General features: G+C 40.5%; 1 protein-coding gene across 2 annotated transcripts in view; it reads left to right on the top strand.

Annotated features, from left to right (window-relative positions):
• dpy19l1l (dpy-19-like 1, like (H. sapiens)) overlaps positions 1-4,008 on the top strand; it is a 34,044-nt gene extending 30,036 nt beyond the window's left edge. For both annotated transcript variants that reach the window (XM_061718569.1, XM_061718568.1), the window contains 3 exons: positions 273-372; positions 2,733-2,858; positions 2,964-4,008. In XM_061718569.1, coding sequence (XP_061574553.1) covers positions 273-372; positions 2,733-2,858; positions 2,964-3,135 — 398 coding nt within the window. In that variant the 3' untranslated portion in view covers positions 3,136-4,008. The remainder of the gene's footprint in view (positions 1-272; positions 373-2,732; positions 2,859-2,963) is intronic.
• Positions 4,009-18,936: the final 14,928 nt, after the last annotated feature.

Here is an 18,936-nt window from a genome sequence, read left to right on the forward strand (position 1 = left end):
TTTAGTGCCACATGCAATAGTTCTGTGTCTCTGTTGGTTCCTCTTCATGAGCTGCACACTGAAATAAAGATCAAAAGCTCAAAAACTTTTTTTTCTGGATTTGGGTACTCGATGAACTGATGTAAGCTGAGCTAAAAAAAGGGAATTCTCTGGTTGTTGTACTAAAGTCTAAATACTAATTAGAGAAAGATGCGGTAGTTTAGCTCATTCTACACAACAGCCATCTTATTCTGGTGTCATGTTTGTTTTTTCTCTTTGTGTGATCGCTGCAGAGTCTGTATTTGCGGGAGCCATGCCCACCATGGCCAGCATCAAGCTGTCCACCAGTCGACCTATCGTCAACCACCCCCACTATGAAGACGCCGGCCTCAGGTCAGTTCAATCAGTCGAGAGGAAAATAGTCTGACCCCTCATCAGATAACCCATCAACACAACATTTGACGAGAGGCAGTTTTCCATCCTGCTCTGAGCAGCAGGTCCTAATCAGTTTATGGTATTATAATCCCAAATGCAGATGGATTTGTCTCTGAGGAATCCAGTTAGATGTTGAACTAGTTCTTACAAGCATCACCTTTATTAAGTACTGACATTTATCTATCGGTCATGAGCATCCTTTACAGTACAAGTAAAACTGCGTTTATTGTTCCTCTGTTCAATGTTGGTGTATGACTTCAAAACTAAAACAGATGAACTACTCTTCCACCTCAACTCAACTTTGCTTGTATTTTCTTCCTCCTCTTTTTGGTTTTTAATTGTGCCATGGAACTTATTTTAGTATTTTAGTACTACTTCAGCTAAAACTGACTTCATGAAGTGAACAGAGACGATCCTCAGCTGTTTCTGTGGAGAGGCAGAGAACCGCTCAATCTTGTATAGCCGTACCACGTAAAAGGAAATAGCACATGTGATTGCTCATTAATGTAGAAAAATATCTATATCTTGGATAGTTCTTTTTTATTCTCATAGCATCAATTCTCTAACCTTTATTCAACCAGGTGGGGCAGTTTTGACCAGTTCTCTTTTACAATGATGACCTGGCCAAGAAGCAGCATAAAAGGCAACACAAAAAGGATTGTAATTGTGTCACACACATTTTTACGGCCCGAGCACTTACAGTGCGAAGGCCCTATTGTATCTTTAGGAAATGTTTTTCTTGTTTATTTTTCCCCCCTAAACGTGCCCCAAAAGTCACCAAATTTTGCACGCAAGACAGGCCTGGCGAAAATTGTGATATTTAATGGTTTGCATTAATGGGCGTGGCCTAACGGCTCAACAGCGCCCCCTAGAATACTTTGTGCCTCAAGCCCCACAATACGGTTTGACGTACATGCACGAAAATCGGTACACACCTGTATCATGTCGCAACTTAAAGAAAAGTCTCTTGGAGCCATGGCCGAAACTGAACAGGAAGTCGGCCATTTTGAATGAATCGTGTCATTTTGGTGCAATTTATGCCATTTCTTCAGCCGCTTCTTCGCCTGAACCGTAACGTGCACCCAGGTGTGTTATACATCAAAATGTGCGTCTCGGTCCTGCGACGATGCGCATTACTTTTATTAGTCAAAAGCGTTAAAAAGCGTGCCCCCCCCTTCATCTGATTGGTCGATATCTGATAGTTCCTACTTTCTGCCATAACTTTTGAATAGTTTGCTATAGAGAGTCGTGGGTGGTGTCATCCGCTAAATGTCCAGGCCTGAAGAATCTACATGCAAGTCATACAAGCTTCCACTGCACGCCTGAACGTGCACAAGGGTGCGAGGGCCCGTTCATCGCTGCTTGCAGCTTTAATTTTCTAATTGATACAAACATCTTGTAAGAAAGTTGAAACTAAAATTGGGTTTTTATTTTAGAAATAAGGCTTGCTTTTCCTTCGAAGCCAAAAAGAGACTTGTTGCCACCACTTTTATGTCTGTGCTTGACTACGGCGATGTCCTATACATGCATGCATCTGCTCTATGTCTTCACTCATTGGATACTGTCTATCATGGAGCATTGAGATTTATAACAAATTTTAGATCTCGTACTCACCACTGCTCTTTGTACACTCGGGTCGGATGGTCTGCTCTGTCCACCCGTAGACTCTATCATTGGCATGTCTTTGTTTATAAGGCCATTCTTGGCCTACTTCCACTCTACTTAGGAAATTATGTTTTTCAAAAAAGCACTGGGAGTCATAACCTTCGCTCCCAGGACTTATTTGTATTGTCTGTACCTAGGGTCCGCACTAAACTAGGTAGTAGGGCCTTCAGCTATGCTGCTCCTTATGCATGGAATGAGTTGCAGAAAATTTTAAAATTAAGAGATCTGGTCTCACTTGATGCTTTTAAAGTTCTCCTGAAAGACTTGGAAGCAAGTACATTTAGCTGTAGGTGCTTTGATTGTTGTTGATTTTGACTATTTTTGCGATCTGTTTACTGTTTTGTTAAAACTGTTTTAATTGTTCTTATGTTATTTGTTTTTGTAACCATGTTGCTGCCTGTCTTGGCCAGGACTCTCTTGTAAAAGAGATTATTAATCTCAACGAGACTCTCTCCTGGTTAAATAAAGGTTAAATAAATAAAAATTGACATGTTGCAAATAGAAAGTAAAAGATGTTTATGTTTTTTCTCTCCATTTTATTCACTTGGGGGAAGAAAAAAAAGTAAATGCAGAACAGAAGTTTAGGGTCTGCATCGAGTCAGTTATTGATGATTTGCTTTCAAAGAGTTCAGTGTCTTTGTTGTTCCTCACAGAGAGAGAACCAAGCTGGTCTACTCCATGTACAGCCGCATGTCCGGGGAAACCGTGAAGAGGAACCTGGGGAAGTTGGGAGTGGATTTCTTTGTCCTGGAGGATTCTTGGTGCACCAGGAGAACCAGGTATCTCAGTTGTGATGTTCAGGAGGCGTGTGCACAACATTTTAAAAAAAGAATCCAAAGTTTTTATTTTCCTTTCTTTCATTTCTTTTCCTTATTGTTATGTAGGCCTGGTTGCAGCATGCCAGAAATCTGGGACATCGAGGATCCTGAAAATGTCGGTAAAGTTCCCCTCTGCACCCACATGTCCAGGAACTCACGACCCCACTTCATCACGGTCTTTTCTAACGACATTTACAAAGTCCTCAAAGTCCCTAAATCTTCCAAAGATCTCAGATAACATTACTGGACAGACAGGACTGCACAAAACATGTTCGTTCTTTCAACGACTTCTTTCTTTTCTCATTTCCTTTTTTTAAATTTGTTTGTTCCCAAAACCAACCCCTGCACTCTCACTTTTTCACGCCTTATTCCCTGAGGACGAGAAGTAGGCCGTACTTGGCGGCCTCACAGCTCTCAGTATTTGCGACTGAAAGCGTCTCTCCAGTCATCCTTTTTGCTGCATCACTGTGACTCAGTAGCGTCGTCATTATGCTCCTGTCGGTGTCCGAGTGAAAGCCAAAAGCTGTTGTAACTTCTGATTAATTCTGTCGCATCGTTTCTGTTACTCTGATTCCTTATTTTAAAGGACACTGTTCATACATTGTATTGTTTTTTTTTAATGTCACTGTAATTTCCTTTGACTGTTGCCTAAGAAGTATTGGTTGTCTAGCAGGACCAATCAGTGATGTCCACATACTGTGAAGCAATATCCTTTGCAGACTTGACTGACTTCTTCTGTCGTTATGCACAGTCTTGATTTCTGAGAAGATTTTTCAGTAGTACAGTATTTTTATAATTTATTTGTTCCAGCATTTTTATGCAACTTTTCTGTGGTAGGATCATTTCTTTTGAACCAAACAGTGTTTTATCGGTCTTTGGAAAACTGAGCAGAAAACGCTTTTTTTTAATTGTAGTGCATATCATAAAGTATTTGTGTGTAGACTGAATTTACTGGATTTCAAATGAGAAAAGAGCCGTTTTCCTTAATTTAAGAGCAAAATGGAGTTTTTATTGCCAAACATATGAAACAAAATGCACAGATTTCTTCAAAACTGCCCTCTTACAGCTGTTTTGTAAACTGTTGTTTTATAAAATACTGATGTTTATCTTCTGACGAGTTTTTTTTTTGCTTCCTGAATTATTGTTTGTTGCCAAAGGAAGTCTTGTTATTAAAGCTGGATATTCAGGGTACTGTAGCGCATGATTTATTTTTTTCTCCCCTCAGTGACTGAGAGGCAAAACCCAACCTTGAAAGTTATATATCAGTAAATCCAAACTTTTAGTACCAGCGACTTTGGTCAGAGCTGATTTAACCGCCCGGATGCATCTGATGGATTCTAGAGAAGAATAATGAGAATCGGCCCGGGATATAACCCCCAAAACAGTAGATAAATCAGCCAGTGGTTGTCATGATTTCTAAGACTCTTTATTGGGGGTGCAATATTTATAGCCATCAACTGCAGTAAGAGCCAGTTGAACAGTTGGTGCTCTGCCTCTAAATGGGAAAGAGCAATTTAGTAGGTTCAGGGCTGCAGCATAATTTAAAAACGGTGTGTTTAAACTGCAAACTTTCAAACATCTTGATTGGGAAACCCTGATGCAATGAGGTCGTTGCACTCTCATCTGCCACTGCTGGCTGGATAGTAACCAGGTACGTGACCCTGGGTTTCCGCTAGGAAAAATTCCAGTTAAATATTATGTGAAGCTTAAAATGATAAAGCATTGCAGGCTGAGGCTCTATAAGAATAATTATCAAGGCATGTTGATTTATGATATTTATTTTAATTAAAGGAGCATGAGGCTCCTTTTAAGAAATGAGACTCTCTAGCGCCACCCTTCACCACGATGGCCATCGGGGGTACTGCAGCCAACAGTGAAGCCGGCACGGGAGAACGGGGAGAACGTGCATGCAGCGTCATGTGACGACACATCCACAGGACAGCGCGGGAAATTTGGGCCCGAATTGCAGCACATTTTGCAGCACACAGCCTGTTCAAGGCAACGGAGAGATACACTAGAGGGCTGATTCTTTTTGGTTTGGAACGCTTCATCTGACATTATTACTAGAAAACTTAAAACGTATACAAATTTTTTTCATAAATTCTGCCTCAATCCGGCCTCAAGCTCCTTTAAAAATCAGGCTGCTATATTAAATACAATGAGTACCGTCAATTAAGTCACTGGCGTGACTTCTAAAATAAATAAATAAAATTAAATTACACAAGCCTGCGCTCTTTAAACATGAACATAAAGAAACTGAAGGCCTGGCTCACACCATTTTGATAGATCAGTGTGCTGCCGACTCTATCAGTATTTGCAAAACATTTTTTCTGATCCATCGATGATGTCAAACCTCAGCCTGAGATATTTCTCTTTCCATTTGCGCCGGAACGCCCGACTTTTCTGTTTCTTTTCGGCTGGAGCCAGAGCATCATCTGTGCCATTCAAGAAAAGGAAGCCCATGCGTATCTGGTCTTAAATTAAGATCCCTGGGTTAAAACAGCTCTCAATTGAGGGTTGGAGTCCACCGAGGCTGCTCTATGTCACCAATTCTGTTCATTACTTTTATGGGCAGAATATCTCAGCTCAGCTTGAGCATTGAGGGGTTCCAGTCTGGTGACCTCAGAATTGGGGCTCTGCTTTTTGCAGATGATGTGGTTCTTTCCACATCAGGCCATAACCTTCAACTCTCACTGGAGCAGTTCACAGCCGAGTGTGAAGAGGCTGGGATGAGAATCGGCGCCTTCAAATTCGAGACCATGGCCCTCATTGGTCAAAGCGGGGAGGGCTTTCTCCGGGTCGGGGATCAGATCCTTCCCCAAGTGGAAGAGCTCAAGCACCCGGGGTTCTTGTTCATGAGTGAGGGAAGAATGGAGAGGTTTGATTGGCAGGTGGATCTGTGCAATGTTACTGTTGAGGATTCAAGCCATGTCCGACTGGGAGGAGGCCAAAGGAAGACCCAGAACACGTTGGCCTGGGAAAACCTTGGGATCCCCCCAGATGAGCTGGATAAGGTGACCAGGGAGAGGTAATCTGGACTTTTCTGCTTTGGCTACTTTCCCTGCGACCATGGATAGATGAACAAATGGATGTTCTTAACCCTTGTGCTTTCTTTGGGTCAAGGACAGAAGAAAGAAGGAAGGGAGGAAGGGAGAAAACAAGGAAGAAAGGGAGGAAGGAAGGGAAAAAATAGGAAGGGAAGAAGGAAGGAGAGAGCAGGAGGAAAGAAGGAGGGAAGGAAGGAAGGAAACAAGGAAAGTAGGAAGGAAGGGAAGAAGGAAGGAGAGGGAGAAAACAAGGAAAGAGGGAAGGAAGGGAAAAAAGAGGAAGGGAAGAAAAAAGAAAGGAAGGAAGGAAGGGAGAAAAGAGGAAGGGAAGAAGGAAGGGGAGAGCAGGAGGAAAGAAGGAAAGAAGGGAGAAAAGAAGGAAGGGAGGAAAAAAGGAAGGAAGGGAGAAAAGAGGAAGAGAAGAAGGAAGGGGAGAGCAGGAGGAAAGAAGGATAGGAGAATTAGGTCATTTTGACCCAAAGACAGTACAAGGGTTAAACTCAAATATGTAAAATACACATACAAGTCATTTTAAAACGTACCTTTTTGTGATATAAGACAGTTGGTAGGCCTGCCAAGGGCCGTTGCCCCCGACAACACGGCTCCTGGGATCATTCAGGCACAGAAACCCCTTCACCAGGATGAGGGAACAGTCCAAAGACAAACCCTGGAAGGTTTACTGCTCGCTCCACAACCTGAACTCAGTTAATGGATGGTTCAGGTGGACATGTGTGATATCTCTAATGCAGGTCTTTAATTGTACTGACACGTGTTTTATTGCCCACATTTACATCACAGTGGACAAGCTAAATAACTTCTGTATATTAACACATGTGAACAAACAATGGTTCTCATGGTTTTGATAATCCTGTGCCAGTTTCTTCTGATCAAATTTAGGAGAAAACAATTAGCTTTTTATACAGATTTATGGTGCACTATCACTGCAGTTTTCTTTAGGAGAAGCAAAAGTCACAAAATAACTCCATATAAGTGCTAATATTACATTAGGGTGTGAAGTTTGGTATTTGAATCATTCAGCTCGTAAAATCTTACTATCTATTGCCCTTAAACTTCACGTGGGTACAAATACTCATTTATTCAAAGTAAGACAATGTGGAAATATCAACAGTCCATCCTGCCTCTAAACATGCAATAACCATTCATGTTGGCTCTCGCTGAGTTTGCAAAACTGTAGTGTCTCATGAAGAGTAGCTGATATGAATTTCTGCAGATGCAAATTCAAGATCTCGTTGGTTTGAGTGGCTCATTAATCCATGCAAGACCAGATTTTCTGTGAGACAGCTTTAATCCATCCATCCATTATCTATACCCGCTTTATCCTTTGCAGGGTCATGGTCGTCTGCTGGAGCCTATCCCAGCTATTTTCAGGCGACAGGCGGGGGTTCACCCTGGACAGGTCGCCAGTCCATCGCAGGGCCACATACACAGACAAACAACCATGCACACTCACACCAGGCCCCCAGTCTCGCGCTCAGCAGGCACGCCGATTTTTTCCAGTGGCCAGCCGCGGTACTGCAACAAAAAATCCCATGGGGCCCAGAAAGCTTTTTTCCCATAGACCGCAATAGTAAAAGAGAAGCCTCTAAAACTGTTCACAGGACACCTCCAGCTGTAATCACCGGCAATTACTAATCTTTGTATTCTATATTTTTAAGTCATGGACTTTATATCCTTCAAAAATGTTTTATAACGGCCAGAAAAGTCAAAGAAAAGTCTCTTTCTGGGCGTGACGTCACGGCTTTGTCCGTGCACTCGCAAAGCGCGGTCGTGTGTGTCTCGGGAACGAGCATGGCTGAATCTAAGCCGTTCGGCGGAATAATCACTCAGAAAAGTGGAAAACACGGCTCAAAGGTGTGTTTTTGTGGTCTCTTAATTTTTTTTTCCATGACAAAAGACATTGGGTTTATAATAAAACCTCAGTAAACGAGGGGGAGCTGCTCTGATCCGTGTTGAGCAGCAGCTGAGCAGGAGACCCTCTGTCATTCATTGAGCTGGAGCTGCGCGCTATGGCACAGAGCTCAGGTGGGACGCTCAGGTCACACTCGGTCTAACGCCCTGACCAGGGGGATCACAGACGGAAATGTTTAATAGCAAGAATAATAATGGTTTGTCATTCTTGTACTTAAACATTTCCGTTGTAGCCAACGGTGTATGGTTTGTGAAAATAAGATATCAGGCAGGAATAACACTTAATGTGAGCCCAGAAGCTGTAAAAGAATCAGAGAAAATGCAAAGTTAATTACGCCTAACATTCGGACTGCACGATCATTAATAGACAAAAAGATTTACCCAAAGGTATATAGATAAATAGCATATGACAGCTTGTGTTATTGTGGGGAATCCCATGTGTTTTTTTGTTTGTTTGTTTTTATAAAGATGACTCGTTTTATCCTTACTCAAAAAAATTAAACTCCACAAATTAACCACATTTAAACATAATATTTGACATATTTAAACATAATACTTGACAAAACTTGTAATACAAAAAATATTTGTCTTAATGTAAGTAATAAACTTGGGAAGTTTCATGGTGATACCTGCTATTTACATTTTTACCCTATTTTAGCCTATTAACCTGGGGTGTCTCATCTTAAATAAAAATGACTCGTTTTATCTTTAATTAAAAAAAAACACACAAATGAACCATGTATAGTCTATAACCATGACTTTGAGAACAGCATCGGTTGATTTGCCCTATAAATCCCTAATTTCATTGTGTACATCTATCATTACCGGTCTAAAGGACTCATGAGCGCGCAGCGCCTGTCCAGAGCGCGCAGCGCTCGTTCACATTGCCCCGGGGCATGATGGGAGGCCCCAGAGCATCATGGGAGGTGACTCAACTGCGCATGCTCTATGGGCCCGTGTACCAGGAAGTAAACCAGGAAGTCAGAAATTTTTTCGGCGGATGCGCTGGGTGAGCAAACTCCATTGAAATGAATGGGCGGCCATTTTCGATCCTGTATCCAGTTATATAATACATCCATGACTCACACTCACACCTACGGGCAATTTAGAATGATCAATTAACCTAGCATGCATGTTTTTGGACTGTGGGAGGAAACCGGAAAACCCGGAGGAAACCCACTATTGCAATGATTCTTAACCATAGGGCCGCGGCCCACACTTGGGCCGCGAGCGCCACCTAGTGGGCCGCCAAAACAAATTCAGTTTTGTACGTGTGGGCCGCGAGGGCCGCGGGACTGCATAACAACTCCCAACCAAATGAGGAGAAGAAGACACGTGTACGTGTAATAGTAAGAGAAATGGTGTGTCTTTACAGAGAAAATCCTTCATTTTGCACAGAGTAGGTTTAGATCCGCCAGGATTAGGGATCGATTAATTGGGTCTGCGCCCAGAGCGAGCGAGCGCGGCGTGCTCATTTATCCCGGCGCGTCCCCGCGACGGGGAGGTCGGCTGAGGCTGCCGCTCGGGCTTGCGGGCTCCGTCGTTACTGCTGAAGGATGGTAGATGTAGATGCGTGGGCTGTCGTGTCTGCTGGACTGGACTGTTCGGGCTTTCGAAAAAGCATCGGAAAGTAACTGCTGCAGCGCGACCAGAGAGCTGCGGTGCTGGCTCTGCCCGTCGCAGCTGATCAGGCTCGGATGAACCCGACACACTGAGTCCTGACAACTTATTAATGTAAATAACTTAAAGTAAAAGCAAACTAAGTTTTGTCCTCGCTGTATTTTTAAATATGCAACCCGGAATGGACAAATTCATCCTGTTCAGTCTTCCCACTGGGACAAAACCAGTGTCTCATACGTTCAGAGACCGTGGCGTTCAAAGTGCGAAAGTGAAACGCCACTGAAACAAAACACAAAGTTTTTCATCAAACATATCCACTCAAGTCTGAATTGAAGTCACAGAAAAATAAACTGAGCATCTTAAAACATCCTGCCCATGTTTGGGTCCAGATACAGCTGTCAAGCAGCTTTCTCCACAGTGAACATAATTAAAACTAAATATTGTTCCAGGTTCAACAATGAGCACCTCCACATGCATATGAGAACCTGACACCATCCAGCCCAGATTTAAAGTCCTGACAGAAGAAATTAGACCTCAGTTCTCTCACTGAACGACAGAAAGTGGGGGCATAAGATTATAAGAGGGGAAGAAAAAAAACTGCAAAACTGTTAAATTGTTAAGATGTGTTTATATTAATTTAGTATAAAAATGTGTTGAGACAATTAACAAAGAAAAGGGGAAATTCAAACTGCTGGTAGAGAAATAAAATAAGATAGCATTTGAAAAATAAAATAAAATCTACTTTATTTTTAAGAGAAAAAAATATGTTTAATTCAAGTTAAACATGTTAATTGGCAAATATGTACTTTTTTTAATATAACAGTCAGATGCAGATACAACTATGAGGCTACTTGAATATATACACACACACACACACACACACACACATATATATATATATATATATATATATATATATATATATATATATATATATATATATATATATATATTATGATGTTCTGGACCTTCGCTTGAGTAAATTTTCTCAAAATGGACCTCTTAAAGTTTTAGTTGAATACCCCTGCTATACAGTGTTTATATTTAATGGGCCCCGGGCCACTCTGTACTGAAAAAATTGGGCCCCAAGGTCAGAAAGGTTAAGAACCCCTGCACTATTGTCTCATGAAGAGTAGCTGATATGAATTTCTGCAGATGCAAATTCAAGATCTCGTTGGTTTGACTGGCTCATTAATCCATGCAAGACCCCATTTTCTGTGAGACAGCTTTAATGCCTTTCCAATAATCTTACCAAACTGTTTAAATGTTGCTACTTGAACCCGCTTTGTGTTGAAATTATGCTTGAAATGTTCAAGATCAATAAGGCTGATTTGAGTAAAATGTTTGCAAAGGAACGTTGCGTCCCAAGTCATGGATCAGTCTGTGTCCTGTGCCACGACCTTTAAAAGCGGTAAGGGAGAAAAAAGCAGTGGTGCCAACAAACACAACAAGAAGAGGTCGGGGACAGCTGCAATGTGAAATAAAAAATAGAGTTAATGACAGCAATTATGCAAAAGATGACTTCCTTTGCGGCACAAATAAAGTGCAGGTGGAGTAAAGAGAACCTGCCAAGTGCATCATGGTAGCTTTCATAAAATATTACACTGTTCTGAAAAGTCCCTTCTGGCTTGAACCCTTGCCGGCGCTAAGGTACAGGCAAGCCCTCCCTTCGGTTTGGTTTGGGTCATTTTGAGGGTTAAGATAATCTTTTAAGTGTAGCTCATTGATTTAATACGGCCTCGTGATTAAGTACAGTTTAGTATCGTCTACCAAGCAAAGGAAGTTTATACTATGCTGTCTAATGATATCACCCAACGGAAGCAGGTTGAAAGTAGACATTGATTCACTCACAGAACACTAAATAACTCTGTAACCAACTCTGCAAGTCTTATCATTTCAATGAAAAAACTTGAATCTATCAGATAAATTTGTCCTGTTTTTATTAATGATTACCACCCACAGCTTTGTGTCTATCTCAGAAATTGATAAGGTTCATTTCAGCAATCAAGTAGGTCAAGTACAGTATATGGGCAGGTGTTGTGTTAGGTTGTTTCTTTTATTTATTTTTTTATGATAGGTTTAGGATTTAAGGTTTTATTGGGCTATTATCTGTCTGCAGCCCATAAAATCATACAGACATGAAAGATAGAGCACTTGTTCTTTCGAAACAAAGCACAGTGCATGTTAAATATACTTCAGTGGCCAAAACAGAGACAGAAAAGGCTGAGTCGACCAAAATTGACTTGCTTTTTTATCTTTTTTTCAAATCTAAATCTTGGTATACATTACTCATTTCCACAACTGAGGTCCTATGTTATGATGTCGATAAACAATGCTGCTGTTCATTTTGACTAGATTTACAATGCCTCCATTTTCTGCAGAGTACACACTTCCTTGGAATACAGTCATGTTCAAAAGTTACTGCTCCCTCTTTTGATTCAAGGTTATAAATCAGGAAATACACGCCTAAAACTGCTGACAAATGGGGTCTACTTAGTCTTACATTATTTTTTTATGTCCCTATTTATCCTATTTTTGTTCATCCAATAATGACTCAGTCTAATATGGACCAGATTATTATTTTTTTGCTGTTTTGAATGTAAAGAAAGAGTACCAATGTGTTGATCACGACTCTACAGAGCTCTTCATCACATGTACTGTATAGAGACATATTATCTGTCAGCAAAGATATAAAATGAACTAAATCAACTGTGATAGCAAAATTTACAAGCTCTGTGGAAAAGAGATGCAGAATCATAGAAAGCTCTAGGTCTCCACCATCAGGTCAGTGTCAGAACTGTCTGAACTTTTCATTTCAGAAAGAAATGCATATTTGATCTCTTTTGAGACTGAGACTCTACAACTGATTTACACTTTCCCAGAAATGCACCTTGCATCATGACTGACTATTATTTTAACATTTTTGATTGCCTTCATCCACCCATCTCAATTTCCTTTGTGTGTTTGGGTGGATGTTTGATGTTTGGGTGGATGTTTGATGTTTGGGTGGATGCGCTGACATGAGCTGGTTTAGCATGGGATAGTCTCAATGTAAAGGTAAATTAACTGCAGTCTCGGAGTTTAAGTTGTGACATTACAATCAGGGGCGTCGCCAGGTGTAATCCCTTATGGGTTCTGAGCCCAAAGGGGCCCCTGCATAGCGGAGGCCTAAACTGCGTGCACGCGCAAAGCGCGCGCGCAAAATTTTTGGGATCTTACGGGTCGGATTGGTTAACTTTGCATGACTTTAAGTCGTTTAGAAACAGATTGACAGCCACAAGCAGCTTCAATGATTATAACAAAAAAGACCATTCCAGATCAGCAGATGAATGCATAGCACAGGATAATAATAACTGCAGGGTGGTGAATAGTGCAACAGGGCAAAGCTCTGTGTATTCCCCTATTCAATTTTAGACAATATAAGGAGTAAAAACTGAATGAGAAACGAGAAAGCCAAAGAAAGTGTCATGACAACAATTATAATTATTATCCTCCTCATTTTATTGCTGCATTCAGCAAAATATCAATGACCTCCAAGTTCCAACTCACTGCATCATATAGGGCTAAACAAACATCCATCTCAGACTGGTATTTTATACAAAATGGCAAAATAAATAAATACAATAAATAAGAAAAAACACATGACTGACCAACATAGCAGCATATAAATAAAATTGACATACTCAATAAAATTACAATAAAACAACTTAAGGTGCCATTACAATGGCTTTTTCTATCTTTTCGTTTCTGTGCTCCTGATTTCTTCTGTTTTTTTTAGCCTCCGCCAGTGGCAGAGCGTGGGTTTCACAGAGGGGGCGGAGCATTCTCAATGGGCCCTTATGATAATTATTTTACTATTCAACAACTTAAAGATAACGGACACCTCATCATACCCAGCAAACAACACAAATGCTCACGTTTACTGAGCCAAGCAAGCCTAGGTGCCTCAGAAAGCCTCAAACCAGTTCACACACACACACACACACACACACACACACACACACACACACACGCAGCCTGACAGCCGTCAATCTGAGCGCATCGCTGTCCTTGGTCCTGGTGTGACGGTGACTCACAGGGTCTGAGCCAAACTTTAATACAACTTAAAACATAAAATGTAAACTACAATTACACAATCTATTCAGATAGAATATAGACACAATTGTCTATAAGGCCATTAATGAGATCTATAAATAGAAAATAGACATGGCGGTCTAAACACAACAAAACGCATAGCCTATTAAAAATGTATCAACTGCACACAATATGCATTCAAATAGAAAATAGAAAATAGACTCGGCGGTCTATTACAGTTGACAACAACACAAGGTACATTAAGGTGGTCAAGGCAATAACAACATTCTGATCATTATTTATGTGCTCACCGATTGCTGTCTCGCTTGTTGCCGCTGGACCAATTCAGACTCCGAACTCCAGAACATCATCCTCGGCTCGAACAATATTCCAAGTAACGTGGAAAACAATGTAACGGCCGCTCCAGCTAACACTAGCCTCCTCATCAGCCACCGGCGCCGCTGCAAAATATGAGGTGAGCGGCGGACTGTCCGCCGCTCTCCTCACACCTCCGCCGCGGACACGAAGCAACTAGCCTCTCCTTTCTCTCTTTTACCTTTCTTTTTAACGATCCAGACTGGTGCTTTTTCTTCTCCATTTTTCCTCTTTCAAAGTTCCCTCCAAAATGCCGCAGTCTCACATACAAGACGAGTTAGTTCAAATGTAAAAAAACGAAACAAGTTAAGTTCCAGCCAATCAGGTTGGCTCACAGCCCTGATGCGTTCAGGACAGTTGTAAAGTAAGAATTAACCTACACTGGCCGCACAAGGCACATGTTATCGTTATTATAACCTACAAATTTTACGATTATATATGAACGTATCACACAAAACGGGGCCCTCTCATTGGGCCCCCCTTAGGGCAGAGGGGGGGCCCTCTACTTTGAAATGTTGTTGACATTGGGTTTTTATAACCCGGAAACCCGCGCCAGCGTCGCTAGTGATTACAATGTTTTAAAGTCTTTTTGTATCCAAAAAAACCTTACAAACACTGAAAGGTCTTCAGTTATGTTTGTGAGTCCTTTTGGATGGTTTTGTCTAGCTTTGTTTGTATATTTTAGTGGTTATGCCCAACTGCAAACCAGCAGGTTGTAGGTTCTCTCACGGCCCTTGTTAAGAGCCACACCTGTGTCCAAGTACGGTAGTGTTCAGTGAATCAGGTGATGGATATCTAATCTTCTTACTGTGCATGGTTTTCCTGTGATGGCTGTTGTGCAGGAGAGGGTGTAAACCTGCTCCACCTGATGGTCCTGCATTAAAAAAGAAACACAAACTGAAGTGAGAAGCAGCTGTTCCTCACACATAGCTGAGCTTTCATCTGGTCAGAACTAAATATCACACAAACACGAGTCCGAGCAGGACAGTGTCACCACCAGATGGCACCATTATTATTATTATTATTATTATTATTATTATTATTTTTTTTTAATTAATAATAATAATAATAATTATTATTATTATTATTATTATTATTATTATTATTATTATTATTTATATCTTATGACAGTACTATAAATTCCCACCTGTTCTGTGCTGAAGTTTTGTGACGTTTCTGGTTATTTTCACTATTTTTAAATTTTCTTCTATTGAAATACATTTTTTTTGTTTTTGTATTTGCCTCATTTAGTATGCACTTATTTATTCAATTCAATTCAATTCAATTTTATTTATATAGCGTCTAATACAACAGAGTTGTCTCTAGACACTTTCCAGAGACCCATACCCAGAACATGACCCCCGAGCAGTTATTACATAAACAATGGCAGGTAAAAACTCCCCTAGTGGGAGAAAAACCTTAAGCCAAACAGTGGCAAGAAAAACTCCCCTTTAGGAGGGAAGAAACCTTGAGCAGAACCAGGCTCATAAGGGGGGACCCTCCTGCCGAGGGCCATTTATCTTTAGTTGTACTTGGATTTATCTTGAATCTATCTGTTTTTGGTTGTTATTTGTTATTTGTTTTTTGTTCTTTTCATTTTCGTTTTTTTTTTCATTTAGGAAAATTAATTTTCTTTTCTTCACTGTTTTCTGCTTATTATTATCTTTAGTTTTTATTTGTTTTTGTTTTTTGTCTTTTTTCTTTTTAGTTGTTGTTCTTTGTACTTGTTATTTACTGTTTTATTCTGTTTAACTAACATTTTATATTGTACTGTAAAAGTTTTATAGAAATGTAATTTTGTACTGTTGGACCCCAGGAAGAATAGTGGGGATCTGAAATAAATAAATAAATAAATTCTCATTTAACACTTTTATTTATTTGTGTGCATTAATGTAAATCTGTCAGTTGTTGAGCACTTTGACTAATTTGATTTACTTTAATAAAGTTTAACTGATTCATATGCCGTCATGTTACCTATGTTTATAATGAGCCCATTTTTAAATTATATGAATAAATTAAAGTGTAAACAGCGTACAAGTATTCACAATGTATATGAATATAAACTGTACAATGAAAATAATATAATTTAATATCTGTATATTAATGAACATTGCAGGATGTTCAGAGAAAGCTGCACAGCATAGTGCAGGTTTCTCCCACAACTGTTTAGAAGAGCAGATAATAACGGGAGTTACGTAGATCAGAGTCTCGGGCGACGGCCCCCTGGTGCCCCGTCGGTCCTGCAGGTGAATGCTGACATGTAATATTCACAAGCAGCTGTGATAATGGGGATTTACATTGACAAAACAAAAGTATGCACATATATTAGGTGTATTCCTGTAGGCAAATAGTCGCCTCTGCTGTCTGCTCTATAATCTGGTAAAAAATCTTCAGGAAGGTGAAAAGAGTCAGGTCACAACAACAGCCATTTCATTACTGTGGCTCAAATGTCCCAGGATTCAATTCAATCACCGGGCGATTATTTTTCCTCCAGTTCCACTCTGCGGGGAATTGGCTGTCGTTTGTTGCTGACCTTTTCACACCACGGCCATTTATCCTCTGAATAATTGTTCAGACGGTTTGGTTGTCATATCCCTGAGTGCTGCGAGCTGTCGAGCCATCGGCTATCCTGTTATCTCCTGCTGCCGAGATACAGCCACGTGTGACAGGAAGAGCACAAAGCTTTGCAGATGCGTCTGTTGCAGCAAGTCATCTAATCAAGATTACATGGCTTCAATATTCTTAACCCCTTCTTGACAAAGCGTGTTGGGATTCATGGTCTAAAGCAGGGGTCGGCAACCCAAAATGTTGAAAGAGCCATATTGGACCAAAAACACAAAAAAACGAATCAAGTCTTGTAGCCTATAAGCCTTAGAATGAAGACAACACATGCTGCATGTTTCTATATTAGGTATAACTGGGAGAAGATTTTTTTTTCATTATGCACTTCAAGAAAAAAGTCGAAATGTCGAGAAAAAAGTCGAAATGTTGAGAAAAAAGTCGAAATATCGAGGAAATAGTCAAAATTTCGAGAAAAATGTCGAGATTAAAAAGGAACGGAAAAATGAAGAAAAGAGAAAAAAAAGGAAAAAATGAAGAAAAAAAATGAAAAAATGAGGAAAAAAAAGAGAAAAAAAGGAAAAAAAAGAGAAAAAAAGGAAAAAAGGAAAAAAAGAAAAAAAAGAAAAAAAAGAAGGAAAAAAAAGGTCAAACATTTTTGAAAAAGCTCCAGGGAGCCACTAGGGCAGCGCTAAAGAGCCGCATGCGGCGCCGGCTATAGGGCCGCAGGTTGCAGACCCCTGGTCTGAAGACAGTATTTATCCAATCCAAAGTGACACAAAGCAGATCTGAAAATAAGACTTCTGTGTCTGAAAAAAAAGGGCAGCACGGTGGCTTAGTGGTTAGCACTGTTGCCTCACAGCAAGAAGGTTCCCGGTTCGACTCCCAGGCCCGGCAGGGGCCTTTCTGTGTGGAGTTTGCATGTTCTCCCCGTGCTTGCGTGGGTTTTCTCCGGGTACTCCGGCTTCCTCCCACAGTCCAAAAACATGCATGCTAGGTTAATTGATGATTCTAAAATTGCCCGTAGGTGTGAGCGTGAGTGTGATTGTGAGCATGGTTTGTGTGTTTCTATGTGTGGCCCTGTGATGGACTGGTGACCTGTCCAGAGTGTAACCCCTGCCTCTCACCTAAAATGAGCTGGGATAGGCTCCAGCAGACCCCCGTGACCCCGCAAGGGATAAAGCGGGTAAGATAATGAATGAATGAAAAAGAAAAAAAGAAAGAAAAAAGAAAAAGAAAGCAGTTATAAATCAGATCAACAGAAATGACAGAAATGTGTGAATGGTGGCTGTTGGGGCTGAAAGGCGTGTGGACCTGGGGACCCGCAGACCAGCAGCCCCATCCCCAGGGACAACTTTCTCTCACAACATGCCATGTGTAAGGAAGAGCCACCAGCTCTAAAGCAGATCTGGGGCTACTTAAAATTCCTATTGTAGTCATTATTTTTAGCTGAGACTCAGCACAAGCTGTCTGCTCTCAGCTCTACCCTCCGACCCTTCCAGGCCAACCTACAGCGAGTCACGTTGGTCTGTTAGTACAATTATCAGCCCAGCATGTTCTCTTTTAAAAGGTGAATGACTATGCTCAAAGGTCTAAGAGCTGAGCAAAGGGGATCTCAGGTAGCTGTATTATTTCGTCTGTTGTTAGGGTTGCCACCGACCCGTTCTTAGGTTTTAAATTCATAAAACTACCACAAAGATGCGTTTATTGCATCAAGACTTTGTCAGGAACCTCTATTTCAACAAAATAATATCCAAAAAAATGTTTTCACTAAATTATAAAATGCTCTGGTTGAAATGGTTACCTTTGTGGCGTTAGGGTCGGTTTCGACCCGGTTATAAAATAAGCTTATAAAGCAATAATTAGAGCCAAAACTGAAATCATAAGTGCACTGTCAGACAGCATCTCCTCTCCCAGTCATGTGAGCTTCAGTTGATTCTCATTTTGGATTTTTGTTTTCTAGTTTACCTGAAAAGTTTTCTGGGCAACAATGTCACTTCAGACATTTCAATCTGCAAAAAACACACAAAAAGTGTGTCTTTTTGCCACACATGCATCTAAACACACATATAAACACATACATATGCATGTTCTTGCACACAGAGACTTTTACTCTGATTTAGTTTTTTATTAGTTTTCTAATTTGGAATTTTGGAATATATGCTTGATTGGTTGTTTGACCTTACAAATCTATATTTTGTGATATGACTTTTCATGTTGTGTTTATATTAAAGTTCTATTGCTAAAAAAATACTTTTTTTTCCCCATTTCCTTGAAGTAAATGTATAACACCATAGATGTTACCATAGTTAATAATATTAAAATGAAAAAATAAATGAAGCAAATGTATTTAAGAGATGTGTTCTAATACCCCTCAGTAATAGCCAGGTAACACAACAACCTTTTATTTATTTATATGATTCCCTTGAGGCTCA

The sequence above is a fragment of the Cololabis saira genome, chromosome 3, assembly GCF_033807715.1.
Source record: "Cololabis saira isolate AMF1-May2022 chromosome 3, fColSai1.1, whole genome shotgun sequence".
Lineage (NCBI taxonomy): Eukaryota > Metazoa > Chordata > Actinopteri > Beloniformes > Belonidae > Cololabis > Cololabis saira.